The sequence below is a fragment of the Pan troglodytes genome, chromosome 9, assembly GCF_028858775.2.
Source record: "Pan troglodytes isolate AG18354 chromosome 9, NHGRI_mPanTro3-v2.0_pri, whole genome shotgun sequence".
Lineage (NCBI taxonomy): Eukaryota > Metazoa > Chordata > Mammalia > Primates > Hominidae > Pan > Pan troglodytes.
The window spans coordinates 70,224,447-70,247,433 of NC_072407.2; the positions used below are offsets into that span (position 1 = coordinate 70,224,447).

General features: G+C 41.7%; 2 protein-coding genes across 9 annotated transcripts in view; one reads left to right on the forward strand and one right to left on the reverse strand.

Annotated features, from left to right (window-relative positions):
• The window catches only part of KMT5B (lysine methyltransferase 5B), a 58,765-nt gene that overhangs the window by 26,842 nt on the left and 8,936 nt on the right, over positions 1–22,987 (reverse strand). For 5 of the 8 annotated variants that reach the window (XM_009423578.5, XM_009423579.5, XM_024347280.3 and 2 more), the window contains exons 2-3: positions 8,184–8,419; positions 4,043–4,190 (exon numbers count right to left, since the gene is read on the reverse strand). In XM_009423578.5, coding sequence (XP_009421853.5) covers positions 4,043–4,190; positions 8,184–8,343 — 308 coding nt within the window. In that variant the 5' untranslated portion in view covers positions 8,344–8,419. The remainder of the gene's footprint in view (positions 1–4,042; positions 4,191–8,183; positions 8,420–22,987) is intronic. The other 3 variants (XM_063784215.1, XM_054661468.2, XM_063784217.1) reach the window with 1 other exon arrangement.
• LOC134807308 (putative uncharacterized protein encoded by LINC00269) lies at positions 128–2,948 on the forward strand. Its single transcript, XM_063783579.1, has 4 exons — positions 128–140; positions 1,048–1,112; positions 2,088–2,184; positions 2,875–2,948. Exons 1-4 carry the CDS (start codon positions 128–130, stop codon positions 2,946–2,948), a joined length of 249 nt encoding a protein of 82 aa, XP_063639649.1.

Sequence of the window (22,987 nt, forward strand, 5' to 3'; positions counted from 1 at the left end):
TATTTTCAAGTAAATTCACTAAGGTTAATTGAAAACATATACCTTTCACCAAGATTAATGTAAAGGTCATTAATAAAGTTTCTGTTCCCAAATATCAGTGTACACAAGAGTGTAAAAGCACACGTAAATGGAACACTCTGGTGGGAAGTAGGCAGGCCGTCCCCTGCACTGCCACACCGGCCTGAAGTGCTGGCATTGCTAGGAACCCAGGCTGCTCTAACCAGGGCAACAGAATCGTCTGTACTTCCACAGGTTATTTTAGGAACTGTATAATTAAATGTTGGACTAAAAAATACTTAAAAAATGATTTCTTCTGCAAGTTTAACCAGCTTTAATTTTAGATGCTTCAATTCTATGGGGAAAAATCTTAGGCACTGGATGCATTTTAACTTAGGAGTCCTCAGTTAATGTCTTGAGTTCTAAAAATATTTGTGTGGTAATCCTGAAGTTTACATTTATGACTACATAGTTTTACGTGAGCCCTAGGAAACTCCTAGTAAGGTATTTTTATCCACTTAGCACGTCACAATGAAACTGAGAGGCCAGATGTTTTAGGACCTAGCTATTCCAAGTGTAGTCTGGGAGCTTGTTAGAAAGGCAGAATCTCAGGCCCCACCCCAAAGCTACTGAATCAGAGCCTTCATTTCAACAAACTCCCAGGTGACTCTCATGTAAACTAATTATAAGACGCAATGGTATAGGAGGACTTTTACAGAAAACTGGAGTGCTTCCTTTTGTTTTTTAATATAGGGTTTCACTCTGTGGCCCAGGCTGGAGTGCAGTGGTATGAATACAGCTCATTGCAGCCTCGAGCTCCTGGGCTCCAGTGATCCTCCCATCTTGCCCTCCCAAAGTGCTGGGATTACAGGCATGAGCCACTGCAGCAGAAAACTGGAGTATTTACTATTGAAGATGCCAATAACAGGCAGCCTTCTGGAATACGGCACGGGGATTTTAGAATACATGAAGTTCTGTCATAAGCCACTAAAACTTTCATTGTAATTTTTTTTTTTTTTTTTGAGACTGAGTTTCGCTCTTGTTGCCCAGGCTGGAGTGCAGTGGCACAATCTCGGCTCACCACAACCTCTGCCTCCCAGGTTCAAGTGATTCTCCTGCCTCGGCCTCCTGAGTAGCTGGGAGTACAGGCATGTGCCACCACGCCTGGCTAATTTTGTATTTTTAGTAGAGACGGGGTTTTCCATGTTGGTCAGGCTGGTCTTGAACTCCCGACCTCAGGTGATCTGCCCACCTCAGCCTCCCAAAGTGCTGGGATTACAGGCGTGAGCCACCGCACCTGGCCCATTGTAATTCTGATGTAACACTGTTTTATATGCTTCCATATCTTGGTAATAAGGCATAATCAATATAACTTTCTTGATGACCCCAGGTCAAGATTCTGGGCCTTTGTGGTGACATTCTGAATGCCACTAGACTACTGTGTCAAAGAGTGATTCATTCACACATTCACATTTCTTAACTCAAAAAAAAAAAACAAAGAAAAACACTGGGGGTGCTACAGGGTGACAAATATTATCAGCACCTTCTAGGAGGAGAATGAGCACTGGTCTCATGTTCAATGGGCAAAAAAAAAGAAAAGAAAAGAAAATGGACTTAAAATAATGCAAATTAGTTTTTTGTTTTTTGTTTTTAGCCGGAGTCACGCTCTGTTGCGCAGTGGCGCGATCCCAGCTCACTGCAACTTCCACCTCCCAGGTTCGAGGGATTCTCCTGCCTCAGCCTTCCGAGTAGCTGGGACTACAGGCGCATGTAGCCATGCCCAGCTAATTTTTTGTATTTTTAGTAGAGACGGGGTTTCAGCATGTTGCCCAGGCTGGTCTCGAACTCCTGAGCTCAGGTGATCCACCCACCTCGGCCTCCCAAAGTGCTGGGATTACAGGCATGAGCCACCATGCCCAGCCCTGTATCTTTTTTTTTTTTTTTTGAGGCAGTCTCACTTTGTTACCCAGGCTGGAGTGCAGTGATGTGATCTTGGTTCACTGCAACCTCTGTCTCCCGGGTTCACGTGATTCTCCTGCCTCAGCCTCCTGAGTAGCCAGGACTACAGGTGTGCACCACCACACCCAGCTATTTTTGTATTTTTAGTAGAGATGGGATTTCACCATGTTGGCCAGGCTGGTCTCGAACTCCTGACCTCTGGTGATCCACCCAGCTTGGCCTCCCAAAGTGCTGAGATTACAGGCATGAGCCACTGGGCCCAGCCTGGATCTTAATCAATCAGGGCATCCAATGGCAGTCATTTGGCAGGGAACTGTTTAAATAATCTCCCAACTCCATTCCAATATTTCACACTTCATTTGAGTAGGTAAAGGTATATGACAGAAAATTTTATGGTCAGACATGGTGGCTCATGCCTATAATCCCAGCACTTTGGGAGGCTGAGGCAGGTGGATCACCTGAGGTCAGGAGTTTCAAGACCAGCCTGGTCAACATGGTGAAACCTCATCTACACTAAAAATACAAAAATTAGCTGGGTGCAGTGGTGCACGCCTGTAATCCCAGCTACTTGGGAAACTGAGGCAGGAGAATCACTTGAACCCAGAAGGTGGAGGTTGCAGTGAGCTGAGATCATGCCACTGCACTCCAGTCTGGGCGACAGAGTGAGACTCCATCTAAAAAAGAAAAGAAAAAAAAATTTATGAAAAAAACAAAAGCACATTTTTACCTGAATTACTTCTTTTGGATTTAGACTGTAATTGATAAGTGAGGCATATAGTATCTTAATTCTAGCAAGGGATAAAATTAAAAGGGGGGAAACAGGACACAAGACTTTCCTCTAATTACCTGTACTCACCAATTCCTACCTCTCCCAACTACTGATCAGTGACCACCTACCTGGGTACCAAGTTCCCCCAGGGTTGCCACTAAAATCGGAACTATATGACCCCAGTCCGGGTGTGATGGAGATGAAAGTGATGGGCCAGAACTAGCTCTATCTTCTAAATCCCTGCTGTTATGCTTTCCCACCAGACTAAAAAACCCTTTGCCATAGAGGTTAAGAGACAAAGCAAAGTTGCAAAGCTCTGACCTGTTTGGTGGCAGATACATTTGTGAAATGATCTAATGGTCTTTTTTGAGGGAGAAATGGTATTTAAGAGAATTAAAGAGAGACCTCGGCTGTTAAAAGATGACAGATTTCAAGATTAATGTAATAATGTTTTTTATATACAGCATTTGGTACTCAAAACACTTACACATCCACTTTCTTACCTGCATACTGAATATAAACATGTCTTTAAAACTATTCGCTCTTAAATGATTAGCTGAATCCCAAAGATTAAACATGATGACAAAATTCCCCATCTATACAGAGACAATGTGTAAGAGAAAAGTCTATAATAAAATCATGAAAAAAAGGGATGTACCCTACTTTAAGTTGGAAATAATCATACACTTTCAAGGTGTTACAGGATGCTTGTCAGATTTTTCTTTTCGCTAAGATAATTGTCATCACCTTTTTTTTTTTGAGATGGAGTTTCGCTCTTGTTGCCCAGACTGGAGTGCAATGGCACGATCTCGGCTCACTGCAACCTCCGCCTCCCGGGTTCAAGTGATTCTCCTGCCTCAGCCTCCCAAGTAGCTGGGATTACAGGCGTGTGCCACCTGCCTGGCTAATTTTTTTTGTACTTTTAGTAGAGACAGGGTTTCACCATGTTGGTCAGGCTGGTCTCAAACTCCTGACCTCAGGTGATCCACCCACCTTGGCCTCCCAAAGTGTAGGGATTACAGGCGTGAGCCACCATGCCTGGCATCATCAACTTTTAAAATAGAACATGAGGATGCTCCTCCAGCTTTATATGTTAATAGAAATGTTCTGAGGTAAAATAAGAACACAGAGTTAGAACTGACAAGATTCCTAGAGTCTTTTCTCTGCTTCTCTTGGCTCACAGACAGAAAACCCTTCCACTGCAAAGAACTTTCCTTTAATGTCATTTTAAATTTTGAGCAAAAGTAAAATTAGCCATCTATGTTCTTGAATTCAACATAATCATCTGTTCCATTCAGGATAAAGACTGAAAATTACCTAGTATTCATTTTGTGTGTTTGAAAACCTAAATAGGGATCAAGAACCAAACTGGTTGCTAGGTCATCATTTTCACAGAGTTCCTTGGCGGACATTCCAGAGGATGGTACATAGCGACTCTGTCCTTCAAATCCCGAGTTACCATTACCTGTGAAAAGCAAAAGCAAGAAAAATTACTCAAATTGAAAACTACTTAAATCTGCCTTAAAATCTTTAGCAGCATTGCCCATTCAAGCTGGTAATAAAGAACTGAAAAATCAATCACTTTTAGTAATTAAGAATTTAATAACCTTTGCATAAGACAGAAAATCAAATGCAGTAAACTATCTCCATTACTGAGAGTATTTTCGTTAGCAGGTAGTAATAGCAGGTTCCCAAGAATGGGGTCTGGGTAGTTGCGAGAATTTGGTTCAAATGCTTGACTCTCCCCCACCCCCTTCTCTCCAAGGAACACTGAGAAACAGGGGACGGGAGGATGTTCACTATTTTAACAAGACAATACACAGGGCCATTACAGATAGGACTCGGCTGAAAAGGAAAGAGGAACACAAGATAGTTTCTGCAAGAAGCACCAGAACTCCAGATCTCAAGTATCAAAAGCAATCTCATGAAGTTCAGCTTCCTGCTTTAGGGCAGGTGAATGATTATTATCCCCACTTTGCAGGCAACTGAGGCCCAGACAAAAAGAAACTTGCCCACAATTCCAGAGCTGGGCAGTAGAAGTGGGGAAAGAAGTGGAGAGAGAATGACAGACCTATTTCTACTGACCTCTGTTTGAAGCAATTATGAACGAATGGATAAAAATACAGACTGAAATATATAACTGAAATAACTGGGTTTAACAGTGGAAGAAAAGCAATGTAAAGAAGGAAATGAAGGCCAAGTTTGTAAGAAGTTTCATCAGAGCTGATTAAGTTTGATGTATATGCCACTGACAGTCCTTCCATGGAATCAGCACATCATTTATGGAGGACAACAGCAATGTAACTTTCAGGCTCTCAAAACCAAAATGGGGAAGAATGAAACACAGAGTAAAGTTTAACCTTTTCATCCACTCTTTCACAGAACAAATACTTAAATGTGAGTTCCTGCCAAGGGTAGACATATGATTTTGCAATCAAATTAGTTGCATGTAGGTATGTGAAAAGCTATCAACATTGTTAAATTTTTTGTAACAGCATAATAGCTTTATTGAAATACAATTCACATATGACACAACTCACTTTTTTTTTTTTTGAAGACAGGGTCTTGCTTTGCCACCCAGCCTGGAGTGCAGTGGCATGATCACAGCTCACCGCAGCCTCGAATTCCTGGGCTCAAGGAATCATCCTGCCTCAGCCTCCCTAGTAGCTGGGACCACAGGCATGCATCATCAAACCTGGTTAATTTTTGTATTTTTTTGTAAAAGTGGGGTCTCGCCATATTGTCCAGGCTGGTCTTGAACTCCTGAGCTCAAGCCATCCTCCTGCCTCAGCCTCCCAAACTGCTGGGATTACAGGCGTGAGCCACCACGCCCAGTCTTCTTTTTTTCACGCAGGCATTTACAAGCATAAATTTCCCTCTAAACCACCACTTTGGCTGCATCCTGTAAGTTTTAGTATATTTTATCTTTCTTTTAATTCACTTCAAAATGTTTTCTGATTTCCTTTTTGATTTCTTCTTTGACCCACTGATTATTTAGAAGTGTGTTATTTCATTTCTATGTATTTGTGAAATTCCCAAATTTCCTTGTTAATTTCTAATTTTCCTCCATTGGGGTCACAGAACATACCTTTTATGATTTCAATCCTTTGAAGTTTATGGAAGCTTGTTATACGGTCTAGCATATGTTCTATCCTGGAATGCTGCACTTGCACTTGAGATGAATGCGTATTCTGATGAGGTTCTATAGATGTCTGTTAGGCCTCATTGGTTTATAGTCTTAAGCTGTTCTATCCATTATTAAAAGTGGCGTATCAAAGTCTCCAAATTATTGCTGAATTGTTGATTTTTCCCTTCAATTTTGTCAGTTTTTCTTTCCTGTATCTTAAGGCTCTGCTGCTGGGAAAGTCACTGATTGTATCTGAGATGGGGCACTGCTCTGTGCTCTCCCATTTCTCATTGCTGGCTCTCTTTCTGCACCATTCTGGCCCAATAACATTCAATGTAAGGCTATGTCATCTTCACACGCTGGGTTTTCCCAACCTAGCCCTCTATATTTATCTATGCTTGGTAAAGTGTAACCAAAGTAATGGCCATTTTCCTTTTTCTTTTTTTTTTTTTTTTGAGATGGAGTCTCACTCTGTCGCCCAGGCTGGAGTGCAGTGACGCAATCTCGGCTCACTGCAAGCTCTGCCTCCTGGGTTCACACCATTCTCCCGCCTCAGCCTCACGAGTAGTTGGGACTACAGGCACCTGCCACCACGCCCAGCTAATTTTTTGTATTTTTAGTAGAGGCAGGGTTTGACCGTATTAGCCAGGATGGTCTCGATCTCGTGACCTCATGATCCACCCACCTCAGCCTCCCAAAGTGCTGGGATTACAGGCGTGAGCCACCACGCCCGGCCCGTAATGGCCATTTCTAAACTCTTTTTTTTTTTCTTTAAACAAGAGTCTCATTTTTTTTTTGCCCATGCTGGAGTGCAGTGGTGTGATCTCGGCTCACTGCAACCTCTAACTCCTGGGCTCAAGTGATCTTTCCAACCACAGCCTCTCAAAGTAGTTGGAACCACAGACATGCAACACCATGATTGGCTAATTTTTTTGTAGACACGGTAGTTTTTGTAGACACAGGGTTTCACCATGTTGCCCAGGCTGGTCTCAAACTCCTGGACTTAAGCAGATCCATTCGCCTTGGACTCCCAAAGTGCCGGGATTACAGGTGTGAGCTACCACGCCCAGACGCATTTTCTAAATTCTTGTGTATCTATAACAATTCAACTAATTAAAACTGTTTTGCACTATGATACACAAAAGGAGGCCAACAGTGATTTCCTAAAAAACTTAAGATATGCCTAGTTTACTGACCAGAATGAATACACACTGATGTGATCACTATATTTCTCAATTCTTCACGTTCACACTAGCTGCTAAGGAGTGAGGCAGGATGAGGGTACATGCTGCCAGCAGCCTCAGGAGTGAGTGGTGTCCATGCAGAGGACCACTCATTCAGTCTTGCCTCTTCCTACTCTTGTCCCAAGCAGGAATTCTGTCTGGTTTTCTATAGCAACAGTGACCTGATCTGAAATGGAAAGGTTAAGGGTAGCCTGGGCCCAATGAATCGCATAAACCCTAAAAGGTAAGAAGGAAATCAATCAGAACTTGTACAATCTGAAACTACAGGAAATCCCAGGCTAATCCAAATCCCTGGAAACAGGCCAATGCCAATCTGAATTAAGGATATTCAAAAGTGGCTAGATTCACGTTAGAAAAAGAAGAAAAGCTGTCCTCTTTAACATGACATACGTTTGGACATATAGCTGCCTAGTTAGGTATACACTTGTCCTCAGTCATTTTACTACTTTTAGAGGAACTATGAAATACGCACCAAATCTACAACTTCCTGAACTCTCAAAAAGCAGCCTCTTTCCTATCAAGAGGTATAGAGGAAATAAAGTAACTTATCAGCAGTGTTTCACTGTCAGGATGAACAACTGTCTACCCTGTATAAAGAGAATAAATTGCTATGATTTGTGAGGCTGCCCTAAAGCAGTCAGTTCTATCTATCCTCCATTCTACTTACGTAAATTACAGTTGGCGTCATTATTCATATTATTCCATGAAACATTTGTGGAAATTAGCAAAGAAGTACATACCTATACTTACATCTATTAAAAAAATACAGGTTAACCTGTAAGAAGTTCAATTAAAATTTTAAAAATTTAGTAAGACATATCAACCATTCAGGTAAATTCTACAAAATATAAAGTAACAGACAGAAAAGCATGATTAAAATAATTATATGAAGCATTAAACTTGAGTTTTATATAGTTTGATGAGAATAAAAATTGACACAACTTTGAGAGTAAAAAGACTATATTGTTAATTATGAAAATGCAAAAAATTATTTAAGACAAAAGAAAACAGAATACACATTACAAACTGGAAAGAATTACTACCCCATATCACAATCAGAACATTGAAGGTTTAAGTGTGTACATACATCTGTTCGACCTCCTCTCGACTGCATTTTTGCCAGCCTTCAGGGTGTCCTTCCCCGTGTGCTGTAATTTTGATTGATTCTGCTGATGGTCATTAGACAACTTGCCTCCATTTCTCCTGCCATTCACCACCATGTTCTTGGATTCTCCCAACCACTTCATACCCACAGACAGCCTGACCCAGGTGCATTTAGTCACTCTCTTCAAATAGCTTAGAGAATACTTTCAATGTTCTCTCCTAACAGAAACAAAATATGAAAAACAAAACAAAATGGGGAGATAAATACATGAAAGATCATGCTAAACAGACCCTTGAGAAAGATATATAATATTAAAAGGACAGTCATTCACAGTATAATGATGTTTTGGTCAATGACAGACCACATAAATAACGGTGGTTCCATAAGATTATAACAGAGCTGGACATACACTTCATAAAATTCGTATTGCCTAGTATTTACTATATTATACTTTTTCCTGTTATTTTAGAGTATATTCCTCCTACTTTTTTTTAAGTTAACTATAAAACAGCCCCAGGCAGGTTATTCAAGAGATATTCCAGAGGAAGGCACTGTTATCACAGGAGATGACAGCTCCATGCATGCTACTGCCCCTGAAGACATTCCAGTGGGACAAGATGCAGAGGGAGAAGACAGTGATATGGATAATCCTGACCCTGTGTGGGCTGAAGCTAATGTTTGTGACCTGTGTCTCAGTTTTTAATAAAAAAGTTAAAAAAATAAAAGTAGGAAAAGGTTATAGAATAAAGATATTTTAAAAAGAATATAGCTGGGCACAGTGGCTCATGCCTGTAATCCCAGCACTTTGGGGGGCCATGGCAGGCAGACTGCTTGAGCCCAGAAGTTGAGACCAGCCTGGGCAACATGGCAAGACCCTGCCTCTACAGAAAATAAAAAAGTGAGCCAGGCATAGTGGCATGAGCCTGTGGTTCCAGCTACTTGAGAGGCTGAGATGGGAGGTCAAGCCTGCAGTGAAGCTATGATTGCAACACTGCACTCCAGCCTGGGTGACAGAGCAACCCTGTCTTCCAAAAAAGAAAAGAAAATAATAATATATTTTTGTGTCTTTTTGTCTGTGTTTTGAGACAGTCTCACTCTATGGCCCAGGCTGGAGTGCAGTAGTGTGATTATGGCTCACTGCAACCTCAAATTCCAGGGCTCAACCAATCCTCCCACTCAGCCTCCCAAGTAGCTGGGACTAGAGGCAGGAGCCACCACATCCAGTTAATTTTAAAACTTTTTGTGTGTGTGTGTGTGTGTAGAGACGAGGTCTCACTCTGTTGCCCAGACTGGTCTCAAACTCCTGGCCTCAAGCAATCCCTCCACCTTGGCCTCCAAAAGTGCTGGGATTACAGGCATGAGCCACTGTGCCTGGCTAAGAAAGAATATACATTCATTTACTTGAGACAGGGCCTTGCTCTGTCGCCCCGGCTAGAGTGCAGTGGTGCCATCTCTTCTCATTGCAACCTCCACCTCCCAGGTTCAAATGATTCTCCTGCCTCAGTCTCCTGAGTAGGTGGGATTACAGGCGTGCACCACCACACCCAGCTAATTTTTGTATTTTTAGTAGAGACAGGGTTTTACCATGTTAGCTAGGCTGGTCTCGAACTCCCAACCTCAAGTGATCCACCTGCCTTGGCCTCCCAAAGTGCTGGGATTATAGGCGTGAGCCACTGTATGTGGCCAGAATGTATTTTTGTATAGCTATATGTGTTTGTATTTTAAGCCAAGTATTACCATAAAAGAGTCAAAAAGTTTTTAGAAAAAAAAACTTTATAAAGTAAAACAGTTACAAGCTAAGGTTAATTATTGAAGAAACATTTCAAAATAAATTTAGTGTAGCCTAAGTGTACGGTGTTAATAAAGTCTACAGTAGTATACATGTACTAGGTCTACGCAATTACTCACCACTCACTCACTGCCTCATCCAGAGCAACTTCAAATCCTGCAAGTTCCATTCATGAGAAGTGCCCTTCACAGGTGTACCATTTTAAAATCTTTTATTCTGTATTTTTACTGTATCTTTATGTTTATATATGTTTAGATAACAAATAATATTGTGTTACCAGTGACTACAGTAGTCAGTACAGTAACAAGCTGTACAGGTTAGTAGCCTAGGAGCAATGGCCCAGGTGTGTAGTAGGCTAGACTACCTAGGTTTGTGTAAGTACACTCTATGACAACTGCATGACAACAAAACCACCTAACCTCACATTTCTAGAATGTGTCCCTGAGACACACTCTATGAGTGCACTCTATGATATCTGCACGATGACAAAATCACCTAAACTCACATTTCTCAGAATGTGTGGTATCCCTGTCATTAAGCAATGCATGACTATACTTTAATAACTGATGTCTCCACTCTTTAAAGACAATCTTGGCTCTCTCCAATCATATGATGCCTGCTCAGGAATACAGTGCCCCCAGACTGACCAGAATGTAAACTACAGAAGGCAGGGACTCATTCTGACTTGTTCCTTGCTTGTGTTTAGAACAGCACTGACAAACAGCAGGTGCTCAACAAACAGTTCTCTCAGTAAACAGTAAGAACCATCTTTGCTCCTTGTTATACTGATATCTAGTAGAGCTTTCTCATCTATCTGCTCAAACTACATGTTTTGGTAATGCTCTGAACTGGGTGAGTAAACTACAAGGAAGTTATTTATCTCTTTGTTCCAAGGCAAGCTTAGGAAAAGGCATCTATACTAAGCTTTGTCCATCACAGTAAGAGACTCCTAACTGTTATGCTGGCTACTCATCACCACAAACAAAATTTAGCAGAGGGACAAGAGTAAGGAAGGTAAAGGACTTCATATCTCTTTGTTGTTGTTAGTTTCAATTCACTGTTCTAGATATTTAAGAAACCAATATTCAGATATCAAAGTAGTGCCCATCTGGAAATGTCTACCTTATCATTCCTTCACAATGGCAACAAAACTGAGAAGCTACTGTATTCGGTAATGTAAATGTATCTCTTACTATCTGAATTTGGGAACCGATTGATCTGAATAGTGGGGGATGCTTGTAATTTATAATGACCTTTGGAAATGAGGATATTATACATCACACTCACTACTAATGGAATGAGAAAAAGGATGTCCATGATACCACCTCATTATCGAATTATGCGTTAGTACAAGTCAGACTAAAAAGGCCCTACGATAAAGGGCAAAAATACAGAACTTCAGAGCCAAAGATGCCTTAAGATCATCAGTGCAACTCCTTCAATTTGCAAATGAAACTGAGGCCACATGCCTAAAACCACATGATCCACCTGCAGCAGTCTCACGAGTAGAACCCAGCAATGCTGCCCAACAAATTCTCAACTACACCAGACGCAGGTCAATTTCCTTTCCACAAACACATAGAAAAGTACAAATGATAAATTACTTCGAAGTATTCACAAAAATACATGCCTGGACATATCTTTAATGATACTCAACACAAACACAAAACATGAATTTTTACTTGATCTCAGGTCTCTTTCATGTTACAGGAGTATCTGTGTGAGTTCACTGGAGGGTAAGATGTGCATGTGAGCAGTATGCTTAGGGGAATGGCAAAAAAAAAAAACCTGATCAATGCTAAAGACAACTTTACAATTGTTTTCTAACATGAATTTTTTTTCTGGTTCCCTTACTATTTAAATTCGATTATAGTATTTAACTTTTAACGTGCCTTTTGATTTTTCTCATAGGTTTCACTAAACATTCTATCTATTCTACATCAGTTATAAGCTAAGGATTTTTCAATTATTAAATTTTACCAAATTTAACATTAAAACCTCTCATTAATGATCATATATCTTACACTTAGGAGAAAAGGCATAGAATTCAAGAGCAGTATACTTTTTCTTTTTTTTTTTAAGAGACAGGGTCTTGCTCTGTCACCCAGGTTGGAGTGCAGTGGTGTGATGATGGCTCACTGTGGCCTCAAAATCCTAGGCTCAAGCAATCCTCCACCTCAGCCTCCCAAAGTGTTAGGATTACCAGCATGAGCCACCACACTCAGTAAGAGCAGTGTACTTTTGAGGTATAAAGTACAAAGAAAGCTTGAGAAAAAGAGCAATGGGTGGTCCATTGGGAGCCTTGGATCTTGGATCCCCGGCAGTTTTGCCTATGGACTCTAAAATGGACTTCATTTAAAGAAACCCATGGAACAGTAATAGATAAAAACATAAAACAATATGAATTGTGGCATTCAAATCCTAGCACTTCGGGAGAGCATCAAGTACCAAGTTTTTTTTTTTTTTTTTTTTTTTTTTGAGACAGAGTATCGCTCCCTCACCCAGGCTGGAGTGCAGTGTCCACGATCTTGGCTCACTGCAACCTCCACCTCCCAGGTTCAAGCTATTCTCATGCCTCAGCCTCCTAAGTAGCTGGAATTACAGGTGTGCACCACCATGCCCGCCTAATTTTTGTATTTTTTAGTAGAGACAGAGTTTCACCATGTTGGCCAGGCTAGTCTTGAACTCCCGGCCACAAGCGATCCTCCCACCTCGGCCTCCCAAAGTGCTACGATTACAGGCATGAGCCATTGTGCCCGGCCAAGTGTTCAAAAATTATAGCCTACTATCACAATGCATTGAAGATTTGAATTTCAATAACCTCGTCAAGACTTAGATCTTTAAAAGCTTCAAGGTTCATCTGCATTAAAGCTCTACATCATTGAGCCATCTCACAAAAGTAAAAGCTTAAAGGGACTAAAATCCGTGACTACATTCCATTTTATATCCCTTCCTCAGTTTTCTTCAATTTCCTTGACCCCTAGGGTCTTTCATATTACTTATGTTCCTTTAAGACAAGAGCCAAAGAAACAGCACTTTCTGAAAAACAGATGTTCTGTGGCTATAAGCTTTCATTGGTACAGATGCATAAACTTGGCATGATAAATTTAGAATTAGGTTTTTTGTTGTATCCTATAAAAAGCTGCATTAACAACAAGCAAATGGGCCAGGTGGTGGCTTATGCCTATAATCCTAGCCCTCTGGGAGACCAAGGCAAGAGGACTGCTTGAGGCCAGGAGTTCGAGACCAGCCTGGGCAACACGGCAAGACCTCATTGCTACTAAAAATAAAAATTAAAAAATTAGCCAAGGATGGTGGTATGCACCTGTAGTCACACTCAGGAGGCTGAAGTGGGAGGATGGCTGCAGCCCAGGAAATTGCGGACACAGTGAGCCATGACCATGCCATTACACTGCAGCCTGGGTGACAGAGTGAAAAAAAAGAAAATGATGAAGTGGTAAATTTATATAAATGTATTTTATATTTCAAGTTAGATTATACTCTCAGAAGCTATGTGGTTTAGAGAAAATAGCCCTCTCCTATCCCACCTCTGTCTCTTACTAGGCAGTTGGTAACCAACAAAGTCACTTAACCTCTCTGAACCTTAACTTCCATTATCCAGAAAGTGAAGCTGATCATATTTTCCCCATCCACCTCACAGGGCTGTTGTGAGGATCACATGAAATAATGTAGCTAAAAAAGTTGTTTCTATAAAACGTACAACACAGATAGATCCAGGGTCCTGTTACATAGTTGCAAGTCACACTCTTATCTCCAGGGCCTGGGAAGGTAGGTGATTTAAGCACACAGAAAGCACCTACCATGTCCAGGGCGGATACATGGTAACAAGATTATGTTAATTTTATTTTCCTCTGAATACACAGAATACTACCATGGGCTAATTCTAAGGAGCAAGACTTTAACTTTCCCTAAAATTATAGCTCAGCATTGATAGTGCTCTAGGGCAATTAAGGGTTGTAACATATTAATGGTTTGCAACATTTTTTTTACTATGTTGTGACCAGTAATTTTTTTTTAAATGAAAGAACACAGAGCAGAATATTTCACAATGCATCCCACATAGTAAGTTTTGTTTTAGTTATATATGTGTAAATGTGTGTATACTTGGTCATTAAATAAAATGAATTTTTGGCCAGGTGTGGTGGCTCATGCCTGTAATCCCAACACTTTGGGAGGCCCAGGTGGGCAGATCACTTGAATCCAGGAGTTTGAGACCAGCCTCGCTAACGTGGTGAAACCCCGTCTCTACCAAAAATACAAAAATTAGCTAGGTGTGGTGGTATGCGCCTGTAATCCCAGCTACTCAGGAGGCTGAAGCAGGAGGATCGCTTGAGCCCAGGAGATGGAGGGTGAAGTGAGCCAAGACTGCACCACTGGACTCCAGCCTGAGTGACAGAGCAAGACCCTGTCTAAAATAAAATAAAATAAAATGCATTTTTTTCCTGGGGGTGTGGGGAAGGGCAATGCACCATGGCTGCCTCTCGCCTTTCTCCTCTGTCTGCCTGGAATGTTATAACACCATCTCTTTGCCTAATTCCTTAAGTCCCAGTTCAGTGTTCACATCCTCTAGGAAGTGTTCCTTGACATTCACTGCCAAATCTAGTTATATACTTATGCTATAAAACTTAAGTGAAAGCCCTTATGTGACTATATTGTTTAAGTGTCTGCTTCCTTAATTGAGAGTTCCTAAGGTTGAGAATCTATTTTTCTTATCTCTGGCCCTTGTGTATCTAGTATAGCACACAGTACATCCTAGAGGCACTCAACTGATGAAATAAATAGGTTGTATTCTAAACTGCATCATAGAAACTATATTTCTGCATTTAAAAAAACCTGTAAATTAAAGATACTTCCTGACCTCTTCAAATCCTCTCCTTTCTCAAAATGTCCATGGTGTTTAAGGGGGTGAGAGAAGCTCCTGCACAGACAGAAACAAGGCAGGAATCACAGCTGCTACCACCACTAACTTCCCTACTGCTTGCCATTATACTTTCTGGTTTACTCCCTAGTCCTTGACCCTCCAGAGAAAAAGAACCAGGACCAGGAAAAGTGCTTTTGGTCCTTTAGGAAATCATCTGTAGAATGCCTGTGTTTAACACACAACTTACGGATAATCATGGAACAATGTACTTTTAGGCTTCTCAGGAGTCCTAATATACCTCAAAAATAAGACATAAAGCATAATTATATGAAATAGAAATAAAATATATGGAATAGAAAGGTTATCCATGGAGAGTCTTTTTTTTTCTTTTTTGAGACGGAGTCTCGCACTGTCCCCAAGTTAGAGTGCAGTGGCCCAAACTCGGCTCACTACAACCTCTGCTTCCTGGGTTCAAGCGATTCTCCTGCCTCAGCCTCCCGAGTAGCTAGGACTACAGGTGCGCACCACCACACCTGGCTAATTTTTTTTGCTATTTTAGTAGACACGGGGTTTCACCATGTTGGCCAGGATAGTCTTGATCTCCTGACCTCATGATCTGCCTGTCTCGGCCTCCCAAAGTGCTGGAATTACAGGCGTGAGCCACCACACCCGGCCATGGAAAGTCTTTTAAGTCCCAACCAAGATGTCTACTTGAGAGAAAGCAGAAAATTTGGGGATGAGGCCCAGCAATCTGTGTTGTAGTAAGACCTCCAGGTGATGCAAGCTCCAGTGTAAGAGCAATCGCTCTAATTTACTTATTCATTTTATCATGTTAGGGCAAAGAATAGATACAAAATTTTAAGAAAAATTATGGAATAAAAAATTAAGGAAATTATAATATCAACCAAACATTTTTCTGAGAATTAGGAAAATTCACCAACAAATCACTTTAGTAATAGCAAACTTTGGTTCAATTCATGGAACACAGACTGAGATCCACTCTAATGTGCACATAATTTAAACTAAATGTGGGTTAATGATCCAAACTGGAAAAAATCTGTGCCCTCAGATCTCATTTATATTGTGGTCAACTGATATTATTTGAACTCAAGGTAATTTAATCTAACAGGTACTTCTGTCAATCACAGAACATGGCTAAATTTCACTAGTATGAATGCACTGCACATGTCTGGATGTAGCCTAGCAGAGAGAGATTCTCCACAGGTCCATATGATAAAAGCTATCAAAAGATCTTTCTTAAACTGATAAATGAAACATTTGTAAAAACAATTCTAATGAAGCTATCAATAATTTGGGGGCTATTTAAAAAAATTTTCAGCTCAAAATGAATATATATTGTACTAATGATCAGGTCATCATTTGTTCTGCCCTCCTAAGTGTGGAATCTGTTCTTGCTGGCATGATCTTTCCTCTAAGACCACACGTTTACACATTAAAGGTAGCGATGGGATTTTAAAAAGCTAACACAAGTCGATACTGTAGTAGAGTATAGACAAATAGGGGTTGAAAACATCCCAGCACTTTGGGAGGCCAAGGCGGGCAGATCACCTGAGGTCAGGAGTTCGAGACCAGCCTGGACAACAAGGTGAAACCCCATCCCTGCTAAAAATACAAAAATTAGCCAGGCGTGGTGTCACATGCCTGTAATCCCAGCTACTCGGGAGGCTGAGGCAGGAGAATAGCTTCAACCCAGGAGGCAGAGGTTGCACTGAGCCAAGATTGTGCCACTGCACTCCATCCAGCCTGGGCGACACAGCAAGACTGTGAAAAGAAAAGAAGAGAAAAGAAGAGGAAAGAAGATGAAAGGAAAGGAAAGGAAAAAAGACAAGACAAGACAAGACAAGACAAGACAGGGCAGCTAGCAAAGCCTAAATGCTTCATAGCTACCACAGAGGTGCCCCCTCCCAACAAACACACAAGGGTGCAGACTCCCATGGGACATAGCTGGCTCACGTGGAAATGTCCCCATGGTCACGGTTTGGCTGACACACTCTGAGCTAATTAGCCACTGACTACATTTAGAAGTAAAAATTGCCTCAATTTTGTCCCAAATTGTTAGGAAAAACATTTCAAGAAAGTACTGACTGCTTCTTTTTTTTTTGAGACGGAGTCTCGCTCTGTTGCCCAGGCTGGAGTGCAGTGGCACGATCTTGGCTCACTGCAACCTCCGCCTCCCGGGTTCAAGCCATTCTCCTGCCTCAACCTCCTGAGTAGCTGGAACTGCAGATGCATGCCATCACACCCGGCTGATTTTTTTATTTCTAGTAAAGATGGGGTTTCACCGTGTTAGCCAGGCTGGTCTCAATCTCCTGACCTTGTGATCTGCCCACCTTGGCCTCCCATAGTGCTGGGATTACAGGCGTGAGCCACCACGCCCGGCCATTACTGACCACTTCTTAAATGGTGTATTAGCTTGGTGCAAAAGTAATAAAGTAATTGCGTTGTTTTTTTTTTTTTTTTTTTTTTTTTTTAGTTACAAATCCTGTTCTGATTTCCCAATATAAAAATGTCAGGAAAATTAGACATCCACTAGATTCCAGACACTGTTGCAGGCACTGAGGATACAGCATGGAACAAAATAAGGCTTCTGCCCTCATCTATGCTTATATTCTAATGGAAAAAAGCACTAGGAAATAATAAATTAACGAATGAATGTCAGCACCTTTTGGGGGGAATAAGCCATTTATGGTGGCAGGGAGTGTTTCAGGTGGAGAAGGAGGGTGATAGTGGCTGTTTTCTAAGACAGCAAGGGATGTGAAGGGACAGCCAGGCATCAGGCAAAAAGCATGCAGTAGTCAAAGGGAAGGGCAAACACAAGGCCCAGAGGCTGGCGTGGCTGGGGCAAATATGGAGGAAGAGTGGGAGGATGAGGTCAGAGAGGCTGCCACAGGGAAGAAGGGCTTCAAAGCCACTGCTGAGACTTGGGCCTTTACTCCCAGTGAGAGGGAAAGCAGAGGAGTGACACGATCCAACCCACAGTTTTAAAGGACCATGCTGGCAGCTTCCTACATGGTACTTTAAAAAAGCAGTTCTAATGAAGCTACTAATAATTTCTAGGACAAGAGAATGCAGGGAGACGTTATTAGTAGTAGTAGTCTATTTACTAACTGACTACTGCTAGCCAGAGGAGAACTAGTGGCTGCAGCAGCAGAGGTGGCAAGAAGTGGTTGGCTTCGAGATCTTTTCTGAAGGTTCTGCTGATAGTCGGGAACTGCTGACAGATTGAATGCAGGTGTAGGAGAAAGAGGACTCAAATATACCTGCAAATGAAGAATGGAATTAATATTTAGGGATGTGACAAAGACTATAGGAAGATTGGCTTTCGCAAGGACTGCGGTGTGGGAATTTGATTTTGGTCATTTTTTCTTCCTTTTTGGGGGTCTTTTTTGGTTTTAGTCACTTTTGAGATGCCCACTACAGATCCAACTGGAGTTGGCAGCTGGATACCAGGGTCTGGAGTCCAGCTCCAAGCTGAAGATAAAAATCTGGTATTTTTATCTTCAAATAAAATCAAAGTATTAATGGCATTTCAAGCCATGGAATCAGATGAAATCTAGGACTCAGTGCAGATCAATGAAGTCCAAGGACTGGGTGTCGGGGGCACTTTAACATGTATAGGTCAAGAGGAAGAGAAGCAGCACAGGATCACAAAAGGAGCAACAAGTGAGAAGCAGAGCCAAGCATGACAGGGACCACTCTGCGGAGGGAGTTACCAACTCAGGCAAGGACTATAGGTGCCCAGTAAGCAAATACTTTTATTTTATGAGTCTAAACTCGTGGAAAGGATGGGCTATTGCTGATCTGTGAGCCTTGCTCAGAAACAACAGAGAACTTCTAAATGGACACAATGTCTTAAAACACGCACTTGTGAGGAAGACGGGACTTTGCTTTAAGAAACAGATGGCAGAGGGCAATATAAGGAACGAGAGAGAGAGAGATTGACTCACAGGCCAGAAAAGACAAATGTAAGTTAAAATTATGGAGTGGGAGGTGATGGGAATAGGTTAGTTAATTTGAGAAGGCAAGCCTTCAGAGCGCTTATAGGATCTGTGTTAAAAAAATTTTTTTAAACTAATAGACTGGTTAAATCTCTGGATGGGAGTAATACAGATGATCTGAGTAGGAAAACGAAGTGGAATTCCTGAGGACTACTGTGCAAGGCTTTGTGCCTTCTACTTTCGTGAGTATTCACAGAAATGATGCAATCAGGCTCTGAGAAAATGCAATTGGGATTCTGCTCCAAGATGGGCAGCATCACTTCCCCAAGGGATTTACCCAGCACTGAAATCAACAGGAAGAGTCACCTTATGTGGTTTCACTGGATCAACACATGGGAAAAGAAGCACTTACTACAGATTCTGGTACCAAACATAAATAAGGAGGTGGGGGGTGAGGGGACAATTTATGATCAAGATAAAACATACTGGAAAACTGCTAAAATAAGAAATGTATTTAAAGGGGAAAAGATTTCAAGAATGAATTCCAATTGTATTTAAAGCGGAAACTCCTAATCATAACACGATGCCACTAAGGTGAGAAGCGCGACACCCACCACCACCAGCACCACCACAATGCATTCCAAATCACCAGTGCTACCGTTGCTGGGGGGAAGGATAACTTTCAAAAATATTTTTTCCCCAAACGTTTACAGTGAACCTATTTACTTATAATCAGGAAAAAACTGAAAACCTTAATACTTTAGCACATTTCAAAAGAAAGCAGCATTGATTCATAGAAAATGGGCTACGTTCACATAACCATGCCTGTTCTATGCCAGTGATGGCCCCTCAACAAATGTCAATGCCCTTCTCTTTCCAGGCTCTTTATGAGATTATAAATTGTTGAGTGACTTTTGAGAAATTGTGTCCAATTTGAGAACTCTGATTCCAATCCATTTTTACTTAAACACAGGCATTTTTTGCTTAATATCCTAAAAACAAACTAAGATTAAAAAAAAAAAATCTGTCAAAAAAGTTAAAACACTGATTCTGAATGACTAGAAAGAATTTTAACGTAATTCCTGTGACATTACCGAGAACCCTCTAGCCAGTTGACATGCTGAACTTGTCTGCAAACAGTTTATCTTAGAGAAATTATCCAGTGGCAGGGAAACAATCCCCAAGTGGTTGAAAAAGAAAAGTCAATACACATTTTTAAAAAGTAGGTTCTGGCTGGTTGTGGTGGCTCACGCCTGTAATCCCAACACTTAGGGAGGCCGAAGCAGGTGGATTCCTTGAGCCCAGGAGTTCAAGACCAGCCTGGGCAACATGGTCAGACCCCAGTCTCTACCAAAAAAAAAAAAAAAATTAGTCGGGTGTGGTGGTGCGTGCTTGTAGTCCCAGGTACTCAGGAGGCTGAGGTGGGAGGATGGCTTGAGTCCAGGAGATTGCACCACTGCACTCTAGCCTAGGTGATAGAGCAAGACTCTGTCTCAAAGAAATAATAAAAAGCAGGTTCTAGCCTGTTAGAGGACTTTCATAAATCTTTATTTAGAAAGGCAAAGAAAACATTTTTCAAGTGATTTAGTTACAATTTCGTAAGAAAACAATCCAGTACACCACTGGTTAACAGTGAGTGAGATTACAATGGAGAATGACATCACAAGCAATATTTACCTGCTACATGTTCAACTTTTCAAAATAAACGTGTGACTTTTGTAACAAAATATTAAAGATACTTACACAAAGGAAAGGGAAACAGCTTGGCAGCTTCCCACCACAGGGCCTTTGCACTTGGGGTGCTGCCACACTGCTCCTCAGTCCCTGCCCAACCCCACTTCTCCAGCTATATAGATTTCCTTGTTATACATTTTAACCCTTAACGTTTCTCAGCATGGTGCTTATTACAACCATACTCACTACTCTGTGTAATTATCTGGTAACACCTGCCTTCCCTACTAGCTAAGACACACTTTTTTTTTTTTTTTTTTTTTTTTTTGAGACAAACTCTCACTCTGTTGCCCAGGCTGGAGTGCAGTGGCTCAATCCAGCTCACTGCAACCCCTGCCTCCCGGGTTCAAGCGATTCTCCTGCCTCAGCCTCCTGAGTAGCTGGGATTACAGGCACGCACCACTATGCCCGGCTAATTTTTGTATTTTTAGTAGACACGGGATTTCACCATGTTGGCTGGGCTGGTCTTGAACTCTTGACATCGTGATTTGCCCACCTCGGCCTCCCAAAGTACTGGGATTACAGGCGTAAGCCACTGCACCCGGCTTTATTTCCATGTTTTGGCCGAATAATCCTGCTGTGAACGTGGGTGTACAAAATACCTGTTTGAGTACCCACTTTAATTCTTTTGACGATATACCCAGAAGTAGAATTGCCGGGTCATATGGTAATTCTATGCTAAACTTTTTCTTTTTAGATGGAGTCTTGCTCTGTCACCCAGGCTGTAGTGCAGTGGCACAATCTCAGCTCACTGCAACCTCCGCCTCCTGGGTTCCAGGGATTCTCCTGCCTCAGCCTCCTGAGTAGCTGGGATTACAGGCGTGTGCCATCACACCCAGCTAATTTTTGTATTTTTAGGAGAGACGAGGTTTCACCATGTTGGTCAGGCTGGTCTCGAACTCCTGACCTCGTGATCTGCCTGCCTCGGCCTCCCAAAGTGCTGGGATTACAGGCGTGAGGCACCGCACCCGGCCCCATACACTTTCATGTCATTAGAATCCAGCACAAGACCAGACATAGGTCCATTCATATCACCTTCCCTTTCTATTCTCAAACCAACTGCTACACATAAGCAGAATCGGTTTTTAGTTTTCTCCTAAATGTGAAATCACAAAAGGACTTGACATCAAAGAATTCCAAATCGGTCTTTATCAATGGCTATTCCAAAGCCGTCTGCAATCAATATTGCAATAACTAAGGCTCCACGGAATCCTATGGTATCAATCCCAGCGATGAGGCCAATAAAAGAAGCCCTGCAAAGCTATCAGAAGCATTTGTGACCAATATTCCATCATAACACCATAACACTGCTTGACAGGGCAATTTCTCAGTTGCTAATTTGTTAGAAAACTACCACGAATTCACGTTCATACCTGTAACCTTAAAACTTGCTCCTATAAACATTGTTGTCTCACCTGAGAAGCTAGGTGACTTGTCAGAGTAGTTCAACGGGGTGTTAGTATTATGAAAAGAGAAAGGCCTCGGGGTTTTCATTTCCCTGAATTCACAATTATGCTTCTACCTAAGGCAGAGCCTTTACTTTAAAATTAGAGCTGTCACGCTAATTCAAATGCTAATCAGGTATCTAGAACCATTAACTCCATAGCAAAGAATACGTCTCTATACTCGTAAAATAATTACAAATGTCCATGATATTATCATTCCTACTTTCCTTCTCTAGCTTTCATAGGGTCAAGCTTGGATGCATTTTGCTTCACCCAATTCAACAGCTTTCCCAAGTACCCTCAGGTGGTAATGCCCTCACTCAGGCCACCAAGGGAATAGCGTCTGAAGCTGAGCAGTTTACCTACCACCAAGGTAGAATGCTTCACCCACTGCCCTTTCAGAATAAAACGATGGCCACAGACACCATCACTAAGTTTTGAAAAAGACTAAACTTGTTGAGCTAACAGCTCTAAAGCAGACTGTAGTATGGTGGAAAACGGCCCCCAAAGACATCGGCTCCTAATCTCTGGAGCCTGTGAATGCTACCTTATAAGGAAAATGGTCTTTGAAGATGTTATAAAAAATTTTGAGATAAAAGAGATTATCCTAGATTATCTGGGTAAGCCTTAAATGCCACTCAAATGACTTTATAAGAGGCAGAGGGAGATTTGACACCTCACAAAGTACAGAAGGTGAAGCAGACTGGAGTGATGTGGCCACAGGTGAGGGAATGCTGCAGCCTACCAGAGGCTGGAAGAAGCAAAGAGCAGCTTCCCTCCACAGCCCTGCCAACGCCTTGACTTTGGCCCAGTGAAACTGATGTTGAACTTCTGGCCTCGAAAACCGTGAGAGAATAAATTTCTGGTTTTTTTTTTTTTTTTTGACACAGAGTCTCACGTGTTGCCTAGGCTGGAGGCAGTGGTGCGATCTCAGCTCACTGTAACCTCCACCTCCCAGATTCCAGCAATTTCTCCTGCCT